The 20517-nt window shown below is 37.9% G+C and overlaps 1 protein-coding gene across 1 annotated transcript; it reads left to right on the forward strand.

Moving 5' to 3' along the window:
* Window positions 1-7707: 7707 nt before the first annotated feature.
* Window positions 7708-15190, forward strand: LOC139715782 (cyclin-dependent kinase 1-like). Its single transcript, XM_071627321.1, has 7 exons — window positions 7708-7744; window positions 8942-9098; window positions 10331-10451; window positions 11627-11797; window positions 12530-12693; window positions 13203-13344; window positions 14009-15190. Exons 1-7 carry the CDS (start codon window positions 7708-7710, stop codon window positions 14108-14110), a joined length of 894 nt encoding a protein of 297 aa, XP_071483422.1. The 3' UTR covers window positions 14111-15190.
* Window positions 15191-20517: the final 5327 nt, after the last annotated feature.

Genomic DNA, 20517 nt, shown 5'->3' on the forward strand with positions numbered 1-20517 from the left:
CTGATCCAGCATTTTTTTATTTTTATTTTTTTGCTAGGGGGTTGACCCAGGTCTCCCCCCCCCCCCCAGTCTAATTATACTTCTTGACTCCTTTTACTCGTAGCCGTGATTCAGTGTACGCGACAAGCCGCGTATGAAGGCGTGACACCAGAGGATACTCCAAGAACCCGAGAAAAAACTCGGGTCTGTACGTCGCAATTTACGGAAGCTTTAAAGTGCCATTCGACTTGGAGACTTGGCGAGATAATCTATCTTGTCAAGTCAACATAATAGCTCTATCATGTCGACTTATCAACTTTATAAGTTGACATGGAGACACAAATTATCATGTCAAGTCGATTTCTAAAAATTTAAATGTCGTCATGGCAGCATAACATATCTTGCCAAGTCACATCTAAAAAGTTACATGTCGTCATGTTGAGATAAGGTATCTTGCCAAGTCAACATCGAAAAAGTTACTTGTCGTCATGGTGACATAATGTATCTTGCCAAGTCGACATCTAAAAAGTGACATGTCGTCATGGTGCATATCAAGGTATCTTGCCAAGTCGACATCTGAAAAAGTTACATGTTGTCATGCCTCCATAATCTTGCCAAGTCGACATCTTAAAAGTTACATGTCATCATGGTGACATAAGTTATCTATCCAAGCTGAGTACATTTGCATGAATTTGCATAATTAATGAATTTCACTATTTCGTGTACAAGTTTGGAAGCCCTCATCAAAAACCTATCAGATAAAACAATCAAAATAAAAATCGGCCATGAAATGACGGAGATGCATGTAGCATTTTCTAACATTTGAGCACACACGGACAGACGCACGGACGCATGGACGGACACACACACACACACACGCATTCACTTGTTATATTTGATGGTTTTGATTTCATTTTTTGGTAAAATATATACCATGGTATTAATTTTTATCATCTTCCTCCTCATCTTCTCTCACCCTTTTTATAGGTCCTGATCAAGCAGGAATCACAAGGAATGTGTGGGATATGCTGTGATAGAAAGAAAGACAGCTTTTTCATTCCATGTGGGCACACACTCTGCCTTCCATGCAGCACATTCCTTGAAGAGAATGAAGGAAGAGATTGCCCATTTTGCAAGCAGAAAATACAGTCTGTTCGTAGTTTGTATTATTAGCTACCTTGGACCCTTAGTTTGTGTCTGAAAGGGGTGCATTAATGCATAATGATCTCCCAGTTCATGCCTATGTGGCAGTCCGCGATAAAAGGGGAATTCCACCCAAGTCAGTCCGTGGTTTCTACAGTGCACGTGTTCCTAAAAAAGGGAAACCAAACCTCAAAGGTAAATTATATCACAAATGCATACTTTTTTTGGGGTGTAATTTGTGTGCTGGATTAAAAAGTAGCTCATTAAGTTAAATTTGACACCTTGCTTGCGTCAACATTACCATGGGTTTTGTTACAGATCGAGTAAGGTTTCTTTGAATGAAAATGATATACAACATCTACTTTTTCCAAGTTTCAAAGAACCCTAACTCTCTAACTCATGTCAACGTTGACGCAAGCAAGGTGTTAAATTAAAGCTGGAGAGCTACTTTTTATTCCATTATACAAATTGCAAGAAAAAAAAACTATGTATTGTTCAGTTGACTTTTGAACTTGCCTTTCCTTTTTAGGAACACACTGTATGGAAGACGATGAATTTAAAAAAAATAATTGATCCAATTATGAGTGAATAAGGAAACTACACTCATAAACATTATCTAGTACTTCATTGTCAGTTATGCAAAATGGCAATGCTGATGAAATCACAGTATTTTTAGGAGTAGTTCTCCATTCACATTTTACACAAAAGTTCTCATTTTCAGAGTATGTATTTTCACATCTTAAACTCTGAGTATATTTAGAACAGTTGTCACACAACTCCTTAGAGTATAAGGTAGAAAAAATGTAGCTTTCAAGAAAATTTAGAAAATGGAAAATTCTTATGTATAGAGAATGCAATGGAGACTTGATGACCCATGCACCATGACGACATGTAATTTTTTGTAAGTCAACTTGGCAAGATACCTTATGTCACCCATGACGACATGTAACTTTTTAGATGTCGACTTGGCAAGATACCTTATGTCATCATGACGACATGTAACTTTTTAGATATCAGCTTGGATAGATAACTTATGTCGCCATGATGACATGTAACTTTTCAGATGTCGACTTGGCAAGATACGTTATGTAGGCATGACATGTAACTTTTTCAGATGTCGACTTGGCAAGATACCTTATGCACCATGATGACATGTAACTTTTTAGATGTCGACTTGGCAAGATGCATTATGTCACTATGACGACATGTAACTTTTTTCGATGTTGACTTGGCAAGATACCTTATCTCACCATAACGACATGTAACTTTTTAGATGTCGACTTGACATGATAATTTTTGTCTCCATGTCAACTTATAAAGTTGATAAGTCGACATGATAGAGCTATTATGTTGACTTGACAAGATATCTCGCCAAGTCTCCAAGTCGAATGGCACTTTAAAGCTTCCGTAGCAATTGGCAAAATATCGCACCAAAGAAAAGGGGATGGAGCCCAGACTACCCCCCCCCCCCCTCACCTTTGATCCGGGACTGAGGGTGCCAGGTTTAAATGTCTGCGGTAAAATGTTGCAGGGAAAAAAAAAATCTTAAAGGGAAGGTAAACCCAAAGAGCAATGTGGATTGAGTGAAAGCAGCAACATTAGTAGAACACATCAGTGAAAGTTTGAGGAAAATCGGACAATCGATGCAAAAGTTATGAATTTTTTAAGTTTTGGTGTTGGAACCGCTGGATGAGGAGACTACTAGAGGATATGACGTATGGGTGGACAACAATACAAAAAAAAATATAAAGGAAATTCAACAAAAATTCACTTTTCTAGAATTATGAAAGAGCAGTGGACCAAGCGCTTTCAGAAAGCAGGGGGAATAATTGCTACCCTTAACATATGTCAATATCAAGTTGATGGAATTTGTAATTTTCATGAAAAATGGATTTTTGTAGTATTTTCTTTATATTTTCTTGGTATTGTTGTCCACTCATAGGTCATAACCTCTAGTAGTCTCCTCATCCAGCGGTTCCAACACCAAAACTTTAAAAATTCATAACTTTTGCATCGATTGTCCGATTTTCTTCAAACTTTCACTGATGTGTTCTACTAATGTTGCTGCTTTCACTCAATCCACATTGTTCTTGGGGTTTATCTTCCCTTTAATACAGTATCACTTATGTCACTGGTGAACACGGTACACTCGGCCTTGCGTTCACTGTTGTTGTTGTTGTTGTTGTTGTTGTTGTTGCTGCTGCTGCTGCTGCTGCTGCTGCTGTTGTTGTTGTGAAGCGCTTTATAATGCTGCGTTTACACCATGTTCCCGGCAACCGCGGCAACCATGTTTCAGGCCACTGTGGACAAAATGGGATGGACGTGAAACAACGCAATGAGACGGGAAAGGCAGACGTGAACAGGGCGTGATTGCCGTGGATGCCGTGTCAGATTTTTAAACTGTAAAAAACAAACAAATAAACAAACAAACAAACAAACAAAAACAAAATTGCCACGGCAGTCCCGGTGCTAAAGAGGAATCTTGTATGCCGTAATAAAACGGGGGCACGTAAGAAATAAAGAAAATATAAAGGGAATTCCACAAAAATTCATTTTTCATGAAAATTACACATTCCATCAACTTGATGCTGACATATTACATTATTTCCCCCTGCTTTCTAAAAGCGGGTTAGGCAAGTGCTCTTTCATTATGCTAGATAGAAAAGTGAATTTTTGTGGAATATTCTTTATATTTTCGTTATATTGTTGTCCACAATGACGTCGTAACCTGTAGTAGTCTCATCCAGCGGTTCCAACACCAAAACTTTACAAATTAATAACGTTTGCATCGATTATCCGATTTTCCTCAAACTTTCACTGATGTATTCTCTACTATAACTCACTTGTTTAAAGTCTTAATTTGATTACTCATTACATGTATTTGATGTTTGTATGTCTTTTATCTCCTTCACTTTCTCTTCCTTCCGCGCCTAGAGCACTCTGCAGAGTGGATTTGGCGCTATATAAATCATATCAATTATTATTATTATTATAATGTTGCTGTTTTCACTCAATCCACATTTCTCTTTCGGGTGGGAGTTCCCTTTAAGGTTCCCTTGCAGTTAGTCTAGCAGAAGGGCGGTAGCATGATCTTTAGTTTTCAACGCCAGCTGATAGAGTTTTACCTAGATAAGGGGTCTGGTCACATGGTGCCATTATTATAGTCGAGTTTCCAGACCCTTTGCCAGCTGTCTACTCCCTTTCACAAGATAAGCCCTAAGCGGCGACAAAGTCACCCTCGCGACGAAGTCTGCAGCTGAACCACTGAGCTGAACCTGTTACTGCCTTTGTCGTTAGAGGGCGTTAATATTCTGGGAAGGGAACTAAGTACATGTAGTAAGAGTAGACGGTCTGAAAGCCAGACTACCGTAATTACCGACTCGAATAAACAGCGAATATGAACATGATATTGAACTTTTAGTGTAGTTTACTAATTGGAAAACAAACTAAATTGTCTTGTACACTTTACAGGTTTAGACGATACATGGTGATGTCGAGAATGTTTTTTTCCTTTGTTGTTCTAGGTGGTATCTAGAACTATATTGTTTGTTGTTTTCAAAGGGGAAATGAGACCATGATACAAAACAATTTGCCCCAGACAATGCTGATATCAAATCAGACGAAAATAAATCTTAAACAAATCAAGCATTGTTATTAAATATACATTTTTAATGATAATGTAATGTCTCCATGAGGGAGCTCATAATGAATGTATCCACGTTGAGATAGGAGTGATTTTGAAGAATGTTTTGGAGAATGCAGGGATAGTCAGGAAATTATTGACTTCAAGTGGTTAAAACGTGCAAGCAATCGATCTTCGACTGAAAGATATTGATAGACAAGACTGGCTGAGTGATGTAAATGGCAATGGCCAGTGTTTGAATTTAAGAATGGATTTTTTTTTTTTTTTTTACAGAATAATAATTAGTATTTGATCCACAAATGTGATAGTGAGGATAATAGAAATGTATTGTACCTTTCGCTGCGGGAGTAGACGGTATGAATTAAAGGATCACCAAGGTCAAGCAGATTGTGTACCTTGTGTAGTGTTGGTTTGACTGGTGATGAGTTTCATTCAGTTCCAACACAAGTACTTTTCCAAGGAACGGAACGTTTATATTCCAAAGAAATGCATAATTAGGACAAATGCTTTGAAAATGAATGAGTCATTCAATAACAAATATAATCTATGAAGGTGCCATATTACAATTTAGTTCGTAAGTCTTTTTGAAGAAATGTTTTTACATTTTTGTCTCTTTGTATAATTATCGTACCCTTGTTCTTAAAGAACCTTATATATAAGGTAGAGTTTTCAAAACTGCCATTTTGATCGTTTTTTGTTGTAGTTGTACAATATTTATATGCTACATTTCTCATACTCCGGAAGGGATCGAAAGAAATAAAGTTTCAAGTTCAAATTCAAAGTTCAAAGTCACCTCAAATTTACACAACAGCAACAACCACATCAGCCATCTCGCTGTAATAAATATTCATTAAGCAAGAGTTTAATACTCATGAATATTTATACTACTTGACCTAGCTCGGTAAACCCACTTCCTCCGTTTAAGCAACCTATTGATGAAGCTGATTGGTCAAATCGATCAGCTCCGCTTTGTTGATTGGTTCCTTCGAAACGGCGGCGTTTACAATCCGTACACGAGCACTGCATGCTACACAACGAGTGTGTACAAGCTGCGCTTCGGTCACCCATTCATTGTGCATGCTACGTGTCGTTGTGTGTAAAAACACATTGCAGTGTACGCATTTATTCTAGTTATGTATGCTGTGACTGCCAGACGTACGTAGAGAATCCACCGCTGGTTTCTTGCCATCGCGACGAAATCATCGCGTTTCACCGACTTAAATGCTTCCAACATAACTCGTATTTCCCCGGATCAATCCTCGAATTTTCGTCCACTGGGACTGGTAAGTTTTGTAGAGGATGTCTGTTGTTTGGGTCAAAATGTTTGATATGTTTGTTGCCAAATTAGTTGGTAGCTTCTACCCTACAGTTCTGTCTATTGAATGGAGGAGAAATGGGCAAGCAACTTGAAACTGTTCTCCGTTCACAAGGCTTCCATTTAACATTTGGTAATCATGTAGAAATATTACCAATCCGGTTTGCGGCGTTACGTAATCCCTCCTGGCTCCTTTTTAAAAATAAAAGGCCCGGCCCCTATTGGCCCTAACTGTTGTAGTAGAGCCTAGAGGCAGAAGCATCAGGACAAGAACCGTCAACACGGTCAAAGTGAAACCCCGGCATACCTAAATCTTTAATACTTCCAAAATAGGCGATGTCCATTTTTGACTGTCCTGCGCTCATGAGGGGGGCTCCTGTTCGTAAGTTGACCAAAAGATCGGTCTGTAATCTGGTCGTTGGGGATATGGGCATGCCAGGATATGTTCCGTGGAGATTGCGTCTGGCTTCGCGGATCCCCTCCCAGAGGAGAGTGATAACGTCAAAAAAAAAAAAAAGTAAATACAGTGCACTCCCGTTATAACGAAATGCTCGGGACCGGCAGTTTTCTTTCGTTATAACGAAATTTCGTTATAACCGAACAAATACAAATTATAACGAAAACAAGGAAACCACATTTATAGAACCTATATCATATTCTGTTTGCTGAATACTCATCGTACACTGGAAAGCTATGTGAAATGTGATGGGATAACTGTATCACAATACAGTAATAAACGCAAGTTCCCCTCAGAAACTGTGGAGCGAACACACAGTGGTGTGAAGCGTTCACCCATGCAGAGACGCTATAACGCTTGTTCCGCTACGTATTTTTGAAAGCAATTCGCGTTTCGTTAAAACGGAGCATATTTCTTTTGTTTTTCTTTGTCTGTGGCGCTCGGAAAAGACTTCGTTATAACGGAAATTTCGCTATAACCGTGTTCGTTATAAGCGATTTTTTTACCATAGACTTTTATGGTGATAATTTTGGGACCAGAAGATTTACTTCGTTATAACGAAATTTCGTTATAACCGTGTTCGTTATAATGGGAGTGCAGTGTAGGAGCCTAGACAGTTCTACATGAATAGGGCCTAGGCCTAACGTTAGGCGTAAATAAAAAATTAAATAAAAGACTCCTCCGGACAGACGGATCTTTCTGTTTGACACAACAGGTAGTTCGTAAGTATCCCTCCTCATGAGCATGGCTGGGGTGCTCATAGTCATGAGACCCTCGCCCGGGCGCGCCCTCGGGTAGCGACCTCGGGGCGAGATGCTCATGAAGTATGACTATGAGATCCCCTGTTTATTGTTTTGGAACGAAATGACTGATTTTGTAACGAAATATTCTATGCGACACTTGGCGCCCGCCCCATGGTCATGGTCTTTGTCCATCATGATCATCATGGTTTAGATTCTAAACCGTGGACAAGATTGTATCACCTTCATGAATTCGGGCCATAAATAATGTTAGATTCGCCAATGTATATTCATGGCTCACTATCGTACATCCATACCATTCACGATACTGGTCTTTTTTTGTTCTTCCCTTTCTCCCCTTGCAGGCACAGATTTCCGCTCTTAACAGCTGTTTCTGTGAAAACAGCCACACCTAGATTACACATCCAACATGGAAGATTTTGTCAAAATTGAAAAACTTGGGGAAGGTAAGCACTAAGAGTAAGAGTAAGACTAAGGGGAAACAATTTCAAACATTCCTACTTTTGTAGCCAAACTACAGATGAAACAGTGTATACTCACACATTCTGCATTGTGTAGCATTGTTCATACACTGAATACAAAGTAGGATAATGAATAATGGGATTGGAGCAGCCTGAATCTTTCAAATACTGTATGGTCATGTGGATGTCAAAGTTTGACATTTCACAATCTAAATTGCTGCTGACACACAAGTATTAAAGTGTCTTTCATACAGTGAAGAAAGTTGACTGTCATGTAAAGGTAAGGAGTTTGGTTCATCTCTATATCAAACTTTCCAAAGTAACCAGCCAGATTAGTTTGTGGGATTTTTCTTTTTCTTTGCTTTGTTGAGTCATCAATCCACCATATTGTGAAAATAAACCATAATTACTCTTAAACTGATCTGTTGAATTGCAATTGTTGCAAATCACTGCTATGTAGGCATATATATCCCAAATGTCCTCGAGCCCAGTCCCATTTAGTTCAAATTGATCATTTTTTTCCCCAGCTATTTAAAAGATCAGTATACTTTAAAGGACAAGTTCACCTTCATAGACATGTGGGTTGAGTGAAGGCAACAATATCAGTAGAACACATTGGTGAGAGTTTGAGGAAAATCGGACAATCCGTTCAAAAGTTATGAATTTTGGAAGTTTCTGCTCAGTCACGGCTGGATGAAAAGACTACTATAGCTTGTGATGTCACATGAGTACAACGATATAAAGAGAGAATAAAGAAAATTCAACATAATTCCATTTTTCTCGCAGAACAAAAGGACACTCGACTTCTCTCTTTCGGAAGGCAGGGGGAATAATATTACCCTTAACATACGCCAGTAGCAAGTCAAAGAAATGTGCACTTTATTCAAAAAGTAAGGTTTTGTGAAATTCTCTTTTTATTTTCCTTATATAGTTGTACGCATGTGACATCATACACTGTGGTAGTCTTCTCTTCCAGCAGTGACTGCGCAGATACTTAAAATATTCGTAACTTTTGAACGGATTGTCCAATTTTCCTCAAACTTTCACTGATGTGTGCTACTAATATTGCTGCATTCTCTCAATCCTTATGTATATGAAGGTGGACTTGTCCTTTAAGTCCAATACACTAAGTTGGTTTTTTTTTCTCTCTCTCTTTATCTTCCCCTGTACAAAACAACCCAGGTACGTATGGAGTGGTGTATAAAGGCAGACACAAGACAACCGGAAACATCGTTGCACTGAAGAAGATCCGCTTAGAGAGCGAGGAAGAAGGCGTTCCCAGTACTGCCATCAGAGAAATCTCTCTTCTGAAGGAACTCCAACACCCAAACATTGTTCTGTGAGTGCATCATGTACCTTTCTGCTTGTATGAGGGCATGCTGGGAGGGGTCGTGGCTAAAGACAAATGAAAGAGGCATGGTTGAGGGGGCCTTCTCCAGACATGGTAACTCACAGGGTGCTACAGCGTATATAACTTCTTTTTTTAATCACTTGGGGAAGGGGGAGAGAGAAAAAAAAAGTTGGCTTCAAAACTGTTTGCTTGCCCAATTCAAGCAAGCATTTTTCTCATTGCTCCAAAACATTTGCCCAACTTTGATTTTCACTTGCCCTGGACAATCGGGCAAGCACTTATATAGTACTTTGACTCATAATAAGTTTTCTGATCAAAGGATATGAGCTGACAGGGCATGCATCTTGATTCATCCTCTTAAGGACAAGTTCACCTTCATAAACATAAGGATTGAGAGAATGTAGCAATATTAGTAGAACACATCATTGAAAGTTTGAGGAAAATCAGACAATCCGTTCAAAAGTTATGAATTTTTGAAGTTTTTGTGCAGTACCCGCTGGATGAGAAGACTACTGCAGTGTATGAATAACTTAGATGTCACATGCGTACAACAATATAAGGAAAATATAAAGAGAATTTCACAAAATTCCATCTTTTGAAAAAAGTACACATTCCCCTGACTCGTTACCGATAAATGTTATGGGTAATATTATTCCCCCTGCCTTTAGAAAGAGGCAAGTCAATTGCTCTTTTATTATGCGAAAAAAGTGAAAATATGTTGAATTTTCTTTTATATTTTCTTTATACTGTTGCACGCATATGACTCACAAGCTGTAGTAGTCTCCTCATCCAGCGGTTCCAACACAAAAATTTAAAAAATTCATAACTTTTGCATCGATTGTCCAATTTTCCTCAAACTTTCACTGATGTGTTCTACTAATATTGTTGCATTTTCTCAATCCTTATGTTTATGAAGGTGAACTTGTCCTTTAATTGAATTTGAAAAAACAAAAACAAAACCAAAAAACAAATATCTGAACTATAAAGGATTGCTTTCCGAATGAATGCAGAAGAATATTATCTTAAAAGAAAGAATATGAAGAATGATGTTTTTCAATCTGAGAATACATAATGTTATACTGTATTTATATATTGTCACTGTATACCTGCCCCCTTCACATATGGAGATATAATAATTGTACCTTGTCATGTGCAATGTGGCAGTGCACTGCAGTTACCAGCTAATGGCAAGAGAAACCCCTTTTTTTTTCCATCCACAGTCTACAGGATGTACTAATGGAGCCCAACAAGCTGTACTTGGTGTTTGAGTTCCTCACCATGGACCTCAAGAAATACATGGAGACCCTGAAGGGCAAACAGATGGAGCCAGCACTTGTCAAGGTGAACAAACTACAGCCCTTCTGACTACCTCTGATTAGTAATTAGTCCAGATTATGTCACACATGCCACTGACAGTAGTATTGCAGGCAAATTCTCTGCGGCACTGCAGTTTGTTAGTTACCATTTCCATGTAAGAATCTCAAAAGAACATGGACATTTTCATTTCAACTCAACTGCAAGAATGTGTGATTTGAAGTTTGGTGTTGGTGCTGTTATTATCTATTAAGCAACTTCGTCATATCAAGTCCAACAAGGCAAGTTATGCTGATCCTAAGTATTTATCTCTGACAGTACCTGGTGTAGCATTCACATCGCCACTAACTCTGTGAGATCTTGCTGGAAATGCATGACAAAGAAAGGTGATTGCATTTGATTTAGTGGAAAAATGAGCAAAGAAAATGGGATTCCATCGGGATCCCGATAATTTATATTCTTTCTGGTCAGTTTATTCTGTCTTAAGTTTATTTGTTGCATTTGATTTAATCAAAATATGGAAAGGTAAAGCCAGGAGTGCTTAGTTTTAGATATGTGATGGGGAGGACAGATTGAATTGCAACACATTTTGCAACTTCTCAAAAATATATAACTTGCTTTTTTGCTCCCAGGTTCACATTGATATGGCCATGTCTTGAGTGTATATTCCCATTGTGACTTGCATTAGCATGAGCTATGCACAAACTTGATATGATGTCTCTTACTTGTAACCAAGCTAGCACCAACACCAAGGCTGATGTCATAAATTGAATAATCCCAGGGTTTAAAATTAATTAATCAACCTTTGGAGACAAAGCACTTGAATTACAAACACAAATAGTGGAGCTCAGTTCAGCAGACGACATTGAACATGTCTCATCACTAGCTACAGGATCCACATCATTTTTAGGTTAACTGATAGGCCTGCTAACACCAACTGAAATCAAGTTCAGGATTATTGCTGGTGCTGATGTTGAAGTAGCACCTACACATCAGCACTGGCTTTAAATCTGAAGTCAATCCAGTGTCTGCCTAGCTCTACATATGAAAATTCACAAGGTGGTGATGATGGCCTGAAGGTATATCTCATTTGTTTTTTCTTCAGTTTGCGTATTGTGCCCTTACCATCCACTTCCATGTCATGGTCCTGTTTGTCTCTTTCTCAGTTTGTTAAAATATGAAATACTTGTTATAAATTACAGAGCTACACTCATCAAATTGTGGACGGCATCCTCTTCTGTCATTCCCGGCGCATCCTCCACCGTGACCTAAAGCCGCAGAATCTCCTCATCGACAACAACGGCATCATCAAGCTGGCCGATTTTGGACTTGCGAGGGCGTTTGGCATCCCAGTCCGAGTCTACACACATGAGGTCAGAGCTTGTACACTTTTCTCTGCACCATCCTGTACATTACAAGCATTTTTGTACCTCCACACATACATAGTGACAGTGTGTATGAGAGTATATTCCAGTAGGAATCACTCTGAGGTCGGGCGGTCGGTCGGTTGCAAAACTTGTGGCTTGAACTACTCTCTCATTTTTGGTTCTGGGGTAAGATGGGGTGTAATTGCACTGTCATAGAATGTAATTCCTAACTCAAAATATTTAAATTCATGCACAGCAGAATCAAATCTGGGACAGATTTATTTTGCTGATTTTGAGCACATTCCACCAGAAAATACAACTTTGATTTGTCAAATTTTCATAATAAATTCAAAATTGTGCACGAAGCAATAACCAAACAACTGCTCCTTCAATGCAGCTACCATATGTTTTTTTGTTGTTTCCTGATTTAATGACAGTGTAGACCCTCACATCTTTTATGCAGTATTTAGGAACATTATCAGTAGACAAACAAAAAATTATGCTTCATTTGCTACACCATAGTTTAGATAATGGTTGCATTATGATCTATAAATGGTCACAAAACTATATATGTATTTAATCTTTTAGACTCACGCAACTCCAAATGATTCATTAATTGGCTTATTAACATAACATGATTACCATAAAAATCAGGACAGTTATAGTTGCTGCAACAGAATCATCAGTGTTTATCATTATTGCACAATGTTTCCGTGTGACATGATCCCTGCACAACAGGTGGTAACTCTCTGGTACCGTGCACCCGAAGTCCTGCTTGGATCCACGCGGTATGCCTGTCCCATTGACATTTGGAGCGTGGGCTGCATCTTTGCCGAGATGGTGACAAAGAGGCCCCTCTTCCACGGCGACTCAGAGATCGACCAGCTCTTCAGAATTTTTAGGTCAGACTGAGCCGGAAAACCTCACACCAATTTCGTTTTTATTCAATGTAGATCATTTTTGATGTCCAGAGGTGGCTAAAAATAGACTCATTTCTTATCTAGTTGAATGACTTTTTCATATGAAAGTGAAGCCATGAGGGAAATAGAATACACATGTTTGAAATAAGGCAAGTCATTGGTATGTACTATTTCTCTTATCTCATTTGCAAATCAAATCTTGACTTGCTAGTAGTTTTGGTCTACCTCTGGATTATTCTTTTTCAGTGAATCCATAATATTGGTGATATTGTTTGTCATCATTACTGGTACCTGACTTGGTTGAGTGGTATAATATAATGAAAAGATAAGATGGTATGTCTGATGATACAAATAAATGTCTTTACATTTTAAGGACTTTCGCTTTGACTTGTCAAATTGACTTGTCAAAAATAGTAAACTCTAGAAATGGTTTTATGTCTATGATTTCTTATTTTTTCTAAAGTTTCTGCTATCTCCATCTATATACACAGGACTCTTGGAACACCTACTGAAGAAGTCTGGCCTGGAGTGACTCAGCTACCAGACTACAAGCCAACGTTTCCCAAGTGGACGAATGAGAACCTGAAAGGGGCAGTCAAGGGGATGGAATCTACAGGCCTAGACCTCCTCAGGGTGAGATACTGCCTTCGTTGGTTTCATCCCAGTTTCTGTTTATAGTGCCAGGGCCCCATCTTATAAAGCCTTCACATCAATCACAAGTCCCCAAATCAATCGCAACTTGCATTGCAGCTCACAAGAAACTTGTGGTTGATTTCTATCACAAGTCTTTATAAGACAGTCCCCTGGTCACTCCATGTTCAACTGGACTGTGATGAATAGAGTGAAATAATTTGATGTGATTGACACACGTTTTTCAATTTGATGTCATTTTATGGATTAGTAGAAATTAATTAATTAGTGAGCATAATTAAACTGCATTTCAACTGTCTTTGAGAGCATTTCTGTGTTCGATATTTGGATAATACTGTATAAATTTTCAGTCATTCTAAATTTTTGTATTTGTTTTCCCTCTTTTGAACCACAGAGCTAGCTGTTTCGGTGTAAAAAGAAAAAGATTTTTCATTCTGGCAATTATATTTTCAAAAAGCTCATAACACATTTTGCCCCTAAAATTAACAGACTCTGGACACACACATGAACACAAAAACAAAAACAAACCTTGCTTGCATAGTACAATGTACACTGGTACTGCTACTCAAAACTGTATCATTTTTGCCCTTGATAATGGTTTGATAAACATGTATTGTTTTGCCTCTTCCTCCATCATTCTCTGCAGAAAATGTTGGCGTACAACCCTTCCCAGCGCATCACGGCCAAAGCAATAATGAAGCATTCGTACTTTAACGATCTCCAAGAGCGAATTATGCCCATCAGCTAGTGGACTCGCCTCTCCACCTCTCGCTCTCGCTGTTGGTCAACATCTATATTTATTCCAAGACTGATATTGATCTACTAGTATTTTTCATTGATGTTGTTTCTGAATTCGTATTACCTGTGAGGAGAGGACTGAAGATGTTGCACATGGAGTCGCATCGACATCAGTGCTGTGGAGAATTATGTCCTGTACATGGGTTTTTCCCATTTGGGAAATTCATGTGTGTGATGGTAGAGATTAGGCGTTATAAGTGAAATTCATGTTGGTGTAGCTGTGTTCGATTGATGCTGAGTGAAGCGTTTGGTCAAAGCGCTCCAGATAGTTTGCGAGAAAAATGTGAATGAGTCAAGCCAGGATGGGTACCGGTATTTCATTCAGAAGAGAAATCAAAACATGAGGCACTGTTCTCGCACTGCAGATGGAATACAGGAAAACCCAATTTGATGAGCTTGCTTACACTGAGGTGCTGCTTTTAACGAGATGAATTTGGTGGTCTAGATTGTCCATTGCTGTGTTTAGCTGCTCTTTTTTTATACGTTTACAATGAGGTACTGTATACGGCATATATTTCGCGAGAGGTTAAATTCACGATCGTGGAGTCCTGTATTGAATGGAGAAATGCACACGCATACGTAATATTCACATCGGGATCAGAGTCAACATTTACGCGTGTCTTTAATTTTGCGAATGGCACCAGACTCGCGAAGATCACGGAAAAAAAAACCTCGCGAAATATTTGGCGTATACAGTACATGTCATAATGAGCTATATTCGGGTCCCTGCAATCTCATCAAAGAGGGTCGCCCTGTAGTTCACATACTTTCTGCACCAAGTGAGAATAGAGAAGGCACCCAGATGTGAGCTGATTTTGAATAAGAGCAGTCAAACTGATGCAGCAAACCAGAAACCATCTCAAATTCTAAAATCCAAGTTCAGACAGAGACAGACAACTGAAATTCTAGATTATCTCTTAAGAAAATCTTTTCAGTCACCATAGAAATAGCAGTTCCACATTGCACTTTGAATTACATATATGTATAGTCTTTGTACAAATTAGACAACATCATGAATTGTAGGTTATGGTAGGAGAAAAGATATTGCCAATTTTGAATGACCCTTGGTCACAGATGTCATACTCGTTTGTGAAATTTACAACAATCTGAGTTTATGTTTCAATTTGTTTCCATTTTCAGTAAATTCAAAATATTTACACACTGGTTCTTTGGGAGTTGTAGAAACACGTCTTCCATTTCTCTGAAAGGAAGGTAACGACTTCAGGAAAAAGGGAATTTCACAACCCTCTTTGTAGACATATGGGGTGTTCTCAGGTTGGGGGACAGCTGTCACAAGACCGTAATAGAGTTTTCATCTTACGGTTCTTTGTATCATTTAATTCTGTGTGTGCTTTCACTAATATTTGGTCTTGTTTCCCTGCTCCAGTACATGTACAGTCAACCTTGCTTAAGTCAAATCGAAAGGGTACAAAGGACACTGTACATGAATTTCAACTTACCAATACTGTAGAATGAACATGTTTTATCCCTTTGGGATATGATATTTCCTTGACATAGCCAATTTTTTGACTTGTGTGAGGTTGACTTGGCAGAGGTTGACTATTTCGTCATTTTTGTTGGAGTAGGCATTGGTTCTCTTTCTTTCTTTCTTTCTTTTTTCTCCTTTTAAAAAAATTTTGTTACCTGTTCTCACTGGACAGTAGGTTTGAAGCACTTTCAAATCTTTGCTATTACATACCCATACAGCTCAAATACGTTGAAAACTGCTAGGTCAAAAGATGTCAGTGTTTACACCTCTATCTGTACTGCTTAATGTCTTCTAACAAGTTTACAAGTAATGTGTAGATAAAACAACTTAGCTTTCACCACAGAAACTAAACATGAATTGTTCAGCAATGTGAGCAATTGAGACAAGTTTTGGTGAAGGAAGCAATTTTGATGTAGTAAATCATGCTGTGTGTATGAACTATTCATTCCAGAACCGATCGGAGTGTCACTTCGTAATTGAATGAATTTTCTGTGAAGTTCCTTGGTCTTACATGATAAATTTCAAACATAAACATAAAAATCATTTTGTTTTGCCAAATGATAATGCAATAATAAGATCACTGGAAGTCAAAAGAGGCAGTAGAATCATGATAAATAGTCTGGAATTACTTTTTTCTTTCTTGAATTTTTTTTTTTGTTTGTTTTGTAGTAAATTCTCACAAAAATATAACATACGAATAATATTCCCGTATGAAATTCTTCTACAAAGTTGGGACCAGGGTAGGGAATACGATTCTAGGTATATCTAGTCTTTTCTTAATAGGGTTCCTCTGTCTAAATTCGACACTTGAGTCGGACGAGAAAGATGTAACTCCTTGGCTTAGATCTGTGACTTGTACCATACAGTACTGTTGAGAAACACTATATCACACACAATGAGTAATTTCATATGTTCCTTTTTTTGTGGTGGCGGTGTTCGTACACTTGCCTCAAACCAAATGACACAAGATACTGCATGTGTGTTGCAATACAGGTATCAAGCTACTTCTGAATCTCTTTTCATGGGGTTGGGGGATGGGGTGGAATAATGTAAATTTTACCAATGGTGCATACATGTATTTTGTACAGTCCATGTGAACATGTTTGAAATATCAAACCTTGCACATATTCTAGACCTAGTGTGTACATAAAATGTGTATATGGTAAGCCAAGCTCCTTCGGTTGAGTCACATTTTGATTCAGTGAAGCGGTACAAGCAGCTGTCTGTATTCAGTTGTAATATTCTGTAGTACATAAAGTGATACAGCGCTGTCTGTTTGTACCTTTAATCATTCCTGTACAGTATTTGAAAAAGAGAAAAGAATTAAATGGAGGTTGTTAAAATTTCAAAGAAATTCTGTGATATGTGAATGCCTTGGTATATGTTACAGTGTAATGTTTCCATTTTCCCCATCATATTACCAAGAATACTTGATACACATGTACACATACAGTCTGTAATTGCAAAATACCTGGTACAGCATATTGGTCCTAGCAGAACAAATTGTCTATTTTCACTTGTGGCTTCTGAATACCTGTTCTTTGGACCCAAATTTCCTGGTTAAAGGGATGCTACAGTTTCACTTGAGATGGGGCTTGAGGTTTCTAACTCTTTTTTACTTATTTTTTATTTATTTATTTTGTTTTTTTAGATAATGAGAAACCTCTTTTGAAATACATCTATCAAAGAGCATGGAATTCTAAGAGGAATTCAAAGTTTATTTGATGAAAATTGGTTTTGAAATGTAGCCAAAACAAAGCAATCCTAATACAGGTGGGACCCGCCCTTTATTAGGATTGCTTTGTTTTGCTTTGTTTTGGAGATCTCGGCCATTTCAAACTGAATTTCCAGCAAATATACTTTGAATTCCTCTTAGAATTGTATGCTTTTTAACATTTCAAAAAATGGTTTCTAAGTATCTCGCCAAAAGCTAAAAGCTGAATTCTCATCTCATCTATTGTGTGAGTTGAGAAGGGGATTCAGGTTTGAACTTTTTGTGAGGTAATTAGAACCCGCTTACATGAAATACATGTATTAACCCTAAAAGGGCCGGGGGGGGGGCAGAATCCGCTCCCCCCTCAACGTTTCGCGCTATAATTCTGTAATGCGAGAAGGCCTCGTCGCTAGACTTCTTGACTTTCTTCATTCAAGTCTCGCGCAACTCTTGAGACCAAATTTTTAACGTCCGCGCATACTTTTGCGAAGCCACGCCCATTTTTGTAACGGAATGTCGCCCCAAAACGGGCACAATTTTGTGATTTTGTGTACATTTCCTACGGAAAACCGTGCTCTGTCATGAAAGTCATAAAAACCTCATTATTTTTACAATTAATCACTTTCATTGATTAATTTTGTGCTAATTATGGTAGAAAAGTGGTCAGTGACAATTTCCAATGAAAAAACAAAGAAAAAACAAAAGTTGAAAAACAAAGAAATACAGAAGAAATTCTGAAAACAATAAAATACATAAGAATTGAAATGAGTTTTGGAAGTTTTTGTGTTGTACAATTGTTGAATATGCTAAAACAGATTTGCAGATCAAAAATTAGACTCTCATTGCTTTTAATTAGGCTAAAATATTACAAAAAATTGAAATTGAAAAATTAAAATTAGAAATTGATTGTTTCGAAAAATCTTATGACACAATCTTGTAGATTATGACGCGGGTCTCACGCATGCAAAATTTCATCGCGATCGCACCACCGATGGCCGGAATCCATCCCCCCCCCCCCCCCCCCCCCCCCCCCCCCCCCGGTCTGAGCATAGCCAAAAAAGCTCGGCCCCTTTAGGGTTAAAGAGCACACAATTCTGAGAGGAATGAAAAGTTTATTTGATGAAAATTGGTTTTGAAATGAATGAGATATCCAAAAACAAAGAGGTTATGAATTCAAAGGTTGGTCCCCTCTTTTATTAGGACCTTGCTTTGCTGTCATGTTTTAGATATCTCGGCCATTAAAAAACTGATTTTCATCAATCAAGCTTCATTCTTCTTAGAATTGTATGCTGTTTAATATTTTATATAAGTGGTTTCTAATTACTGTATCTCACAAAAAGTTCAAAGCTGAAGCCCCATCTCAACCAAAAATATAATACCCCTACTTCAAGAATCTCTCAATACATGCACATTTGTACAAAGTTTTGGGCGTTAAAATGCCTCTGCCAAGCACACACGTCAAGAGGCATTTCTCCTGTTGTGTGGCTACTACTGTATAAGTGGTTATTTTCGCGAGGGTTTAATTTTTGCGAATTTCGCGAATCACAGTTGGATCGCGAATTTAACAACACGCGAAAATGTCGTCATACACTAGAGTAACAATGCATGCAAGACAGCATTTGTGTCAATTCGCGAAAACAATATCTCGCGAAAATGTCTGTGACCTTCTAATTCGCGAAAATATCTGTACACGAAAATAACAGCTTATACAGTATTCAGTGTATTGGTCCATTTGTGGGTGAGCCTCTGTACACACAAGACAGATATAACAAGCCCAAAATATCAATGTAGATTGGACCACTCATGCAGAACAGTGTTTTGTAGGCACAGCTGAGCAGGGCAATCTAGCTGTATTGCAGATAATACAGTATTGTTAATTATTGTTTGTGTATTTTTTTTAATGTTGATTTTATGTGGAAAATAAATGCAATACAATACAGTGAAAGCAGCAGTATTAGTACAGATGTAGAACACAATAATGACAGTCTGAGGAGAATCAGACATTCTATCGGTTCAAAAGTTATGAATTTTTATGGTTTTTGTGCCGTCACTGCTGGATAGGGAGACTACTATACTACAGTTCATGTATTCATTCTGGACAATTTACAGAGAAGAAAATATAAACCTTTCATGAAACATAAATTTTGAGTACTTTTGATATTTTTTTAATGTAGTTGTCCACAATAACATGAACCCATGTAGTCTTCTAATCCTTTGATGAGGGCAGCAAAACTCTAAAAATTCATAACTTTTGAATCCATTGACCAATTTCTCCTCAAACTTTCACTCATCTGTTCTACAACTGTACTAAGGTTGTTACTTTTACTCAATCCACATGTATATCTGGGTTTCGATTTCCTTTAATGGAAAAAGATACAAACAACACATGACGACATTTTGTTGAGAGGTAAAATCTACCAGTTGTTTTAAGTTTAATATTGTACAAGGTATAAATCAAACAAAAAGTAACATTTTGGGGGGACCACAAACACCTGTGTCAGGGCATGAATACATGAACAATGATGCACGTATGACTGGGGAAGGTGCAGTTACAATGTGAATGCTACTCCAATCAAGCAACTGTGGACAAACCGGTGCTCGACTTTCAAATGGTAAACACTTTTGCCCACAAACTAAAAGAAATTGACAAATCTTAAGTCCTCGCCCTTTAATTTGTGATGAAGCAGCCTCAAGCCAATTCAACTAATTATACAAAGCTGACAAAATATTACTAGTGTAGTAATACACGTTCTTAAGTTGTCCATACCGCTTTTACTTTAGTGAAATTCACACAACTGGTGATCTTATGACATCCACTATGTAAGCAACATGTGATGACTAGATAGAAAACATGGTGCACTAACTAGAAAAATAGCAAAAAGTACTCCCAGTCACTCCAATAACTGCTTATAAGATCTACTGTACATGATTGTCTGATGAAATGGTGAGCTTCTTATCCCGCCAGCAGGCTAGAATTTCAGATTATCAATCCTTGTAGAAATTTACAGATTACATATCACTCTTCAAGGGATGCAATGTGTAATATCACTTTAATACAAACAAACTTTGACTTCTGGAGCATTATTTCAAATGAAATAAGAATTAACATTGGGAGATACATGTGGTGGTTTGTACCTGACAACAATTATAACTG

This window comes from Diadema antillarum, unplaced genomic scaffold (assembly GCF_040938485.1).
Source record: "Diadema antillarum isolate AM-2024a unplaced genomic scaffold, OU_Dant_1.0 scf00000055, whole genome shotgun sequence".
Classification (NCBI taxonomy): domain Eukaryota; kingdom Metazoa; phylum Echinodermata; class Echinoidea; order Diadematoida; family Diadematidae; genus Diadema; species Diadema antillarum.

Coding starts and splice junctions, on each gene's coding strand:
- LOC139715782 (XM_071627321.1), top strand. CDS start 7,708: ATGGAAGATTTTGTCAAAATTGAAAAACTTGGGGAAG. Junction 9,099..10,330: donor CAACACCCAAACATTGTTCT/GTGAGTGCATCA, acceptor TTCCATCCACAG/TCTACAGGATGTACTAATGG. Junction 13,345..14,008: donor CAGGCCTAGACCTCCTCAGG/GTGAGATACTGC, acceptor CATTCTCTGCAG/AAAATGTTGGCGTACAACCC.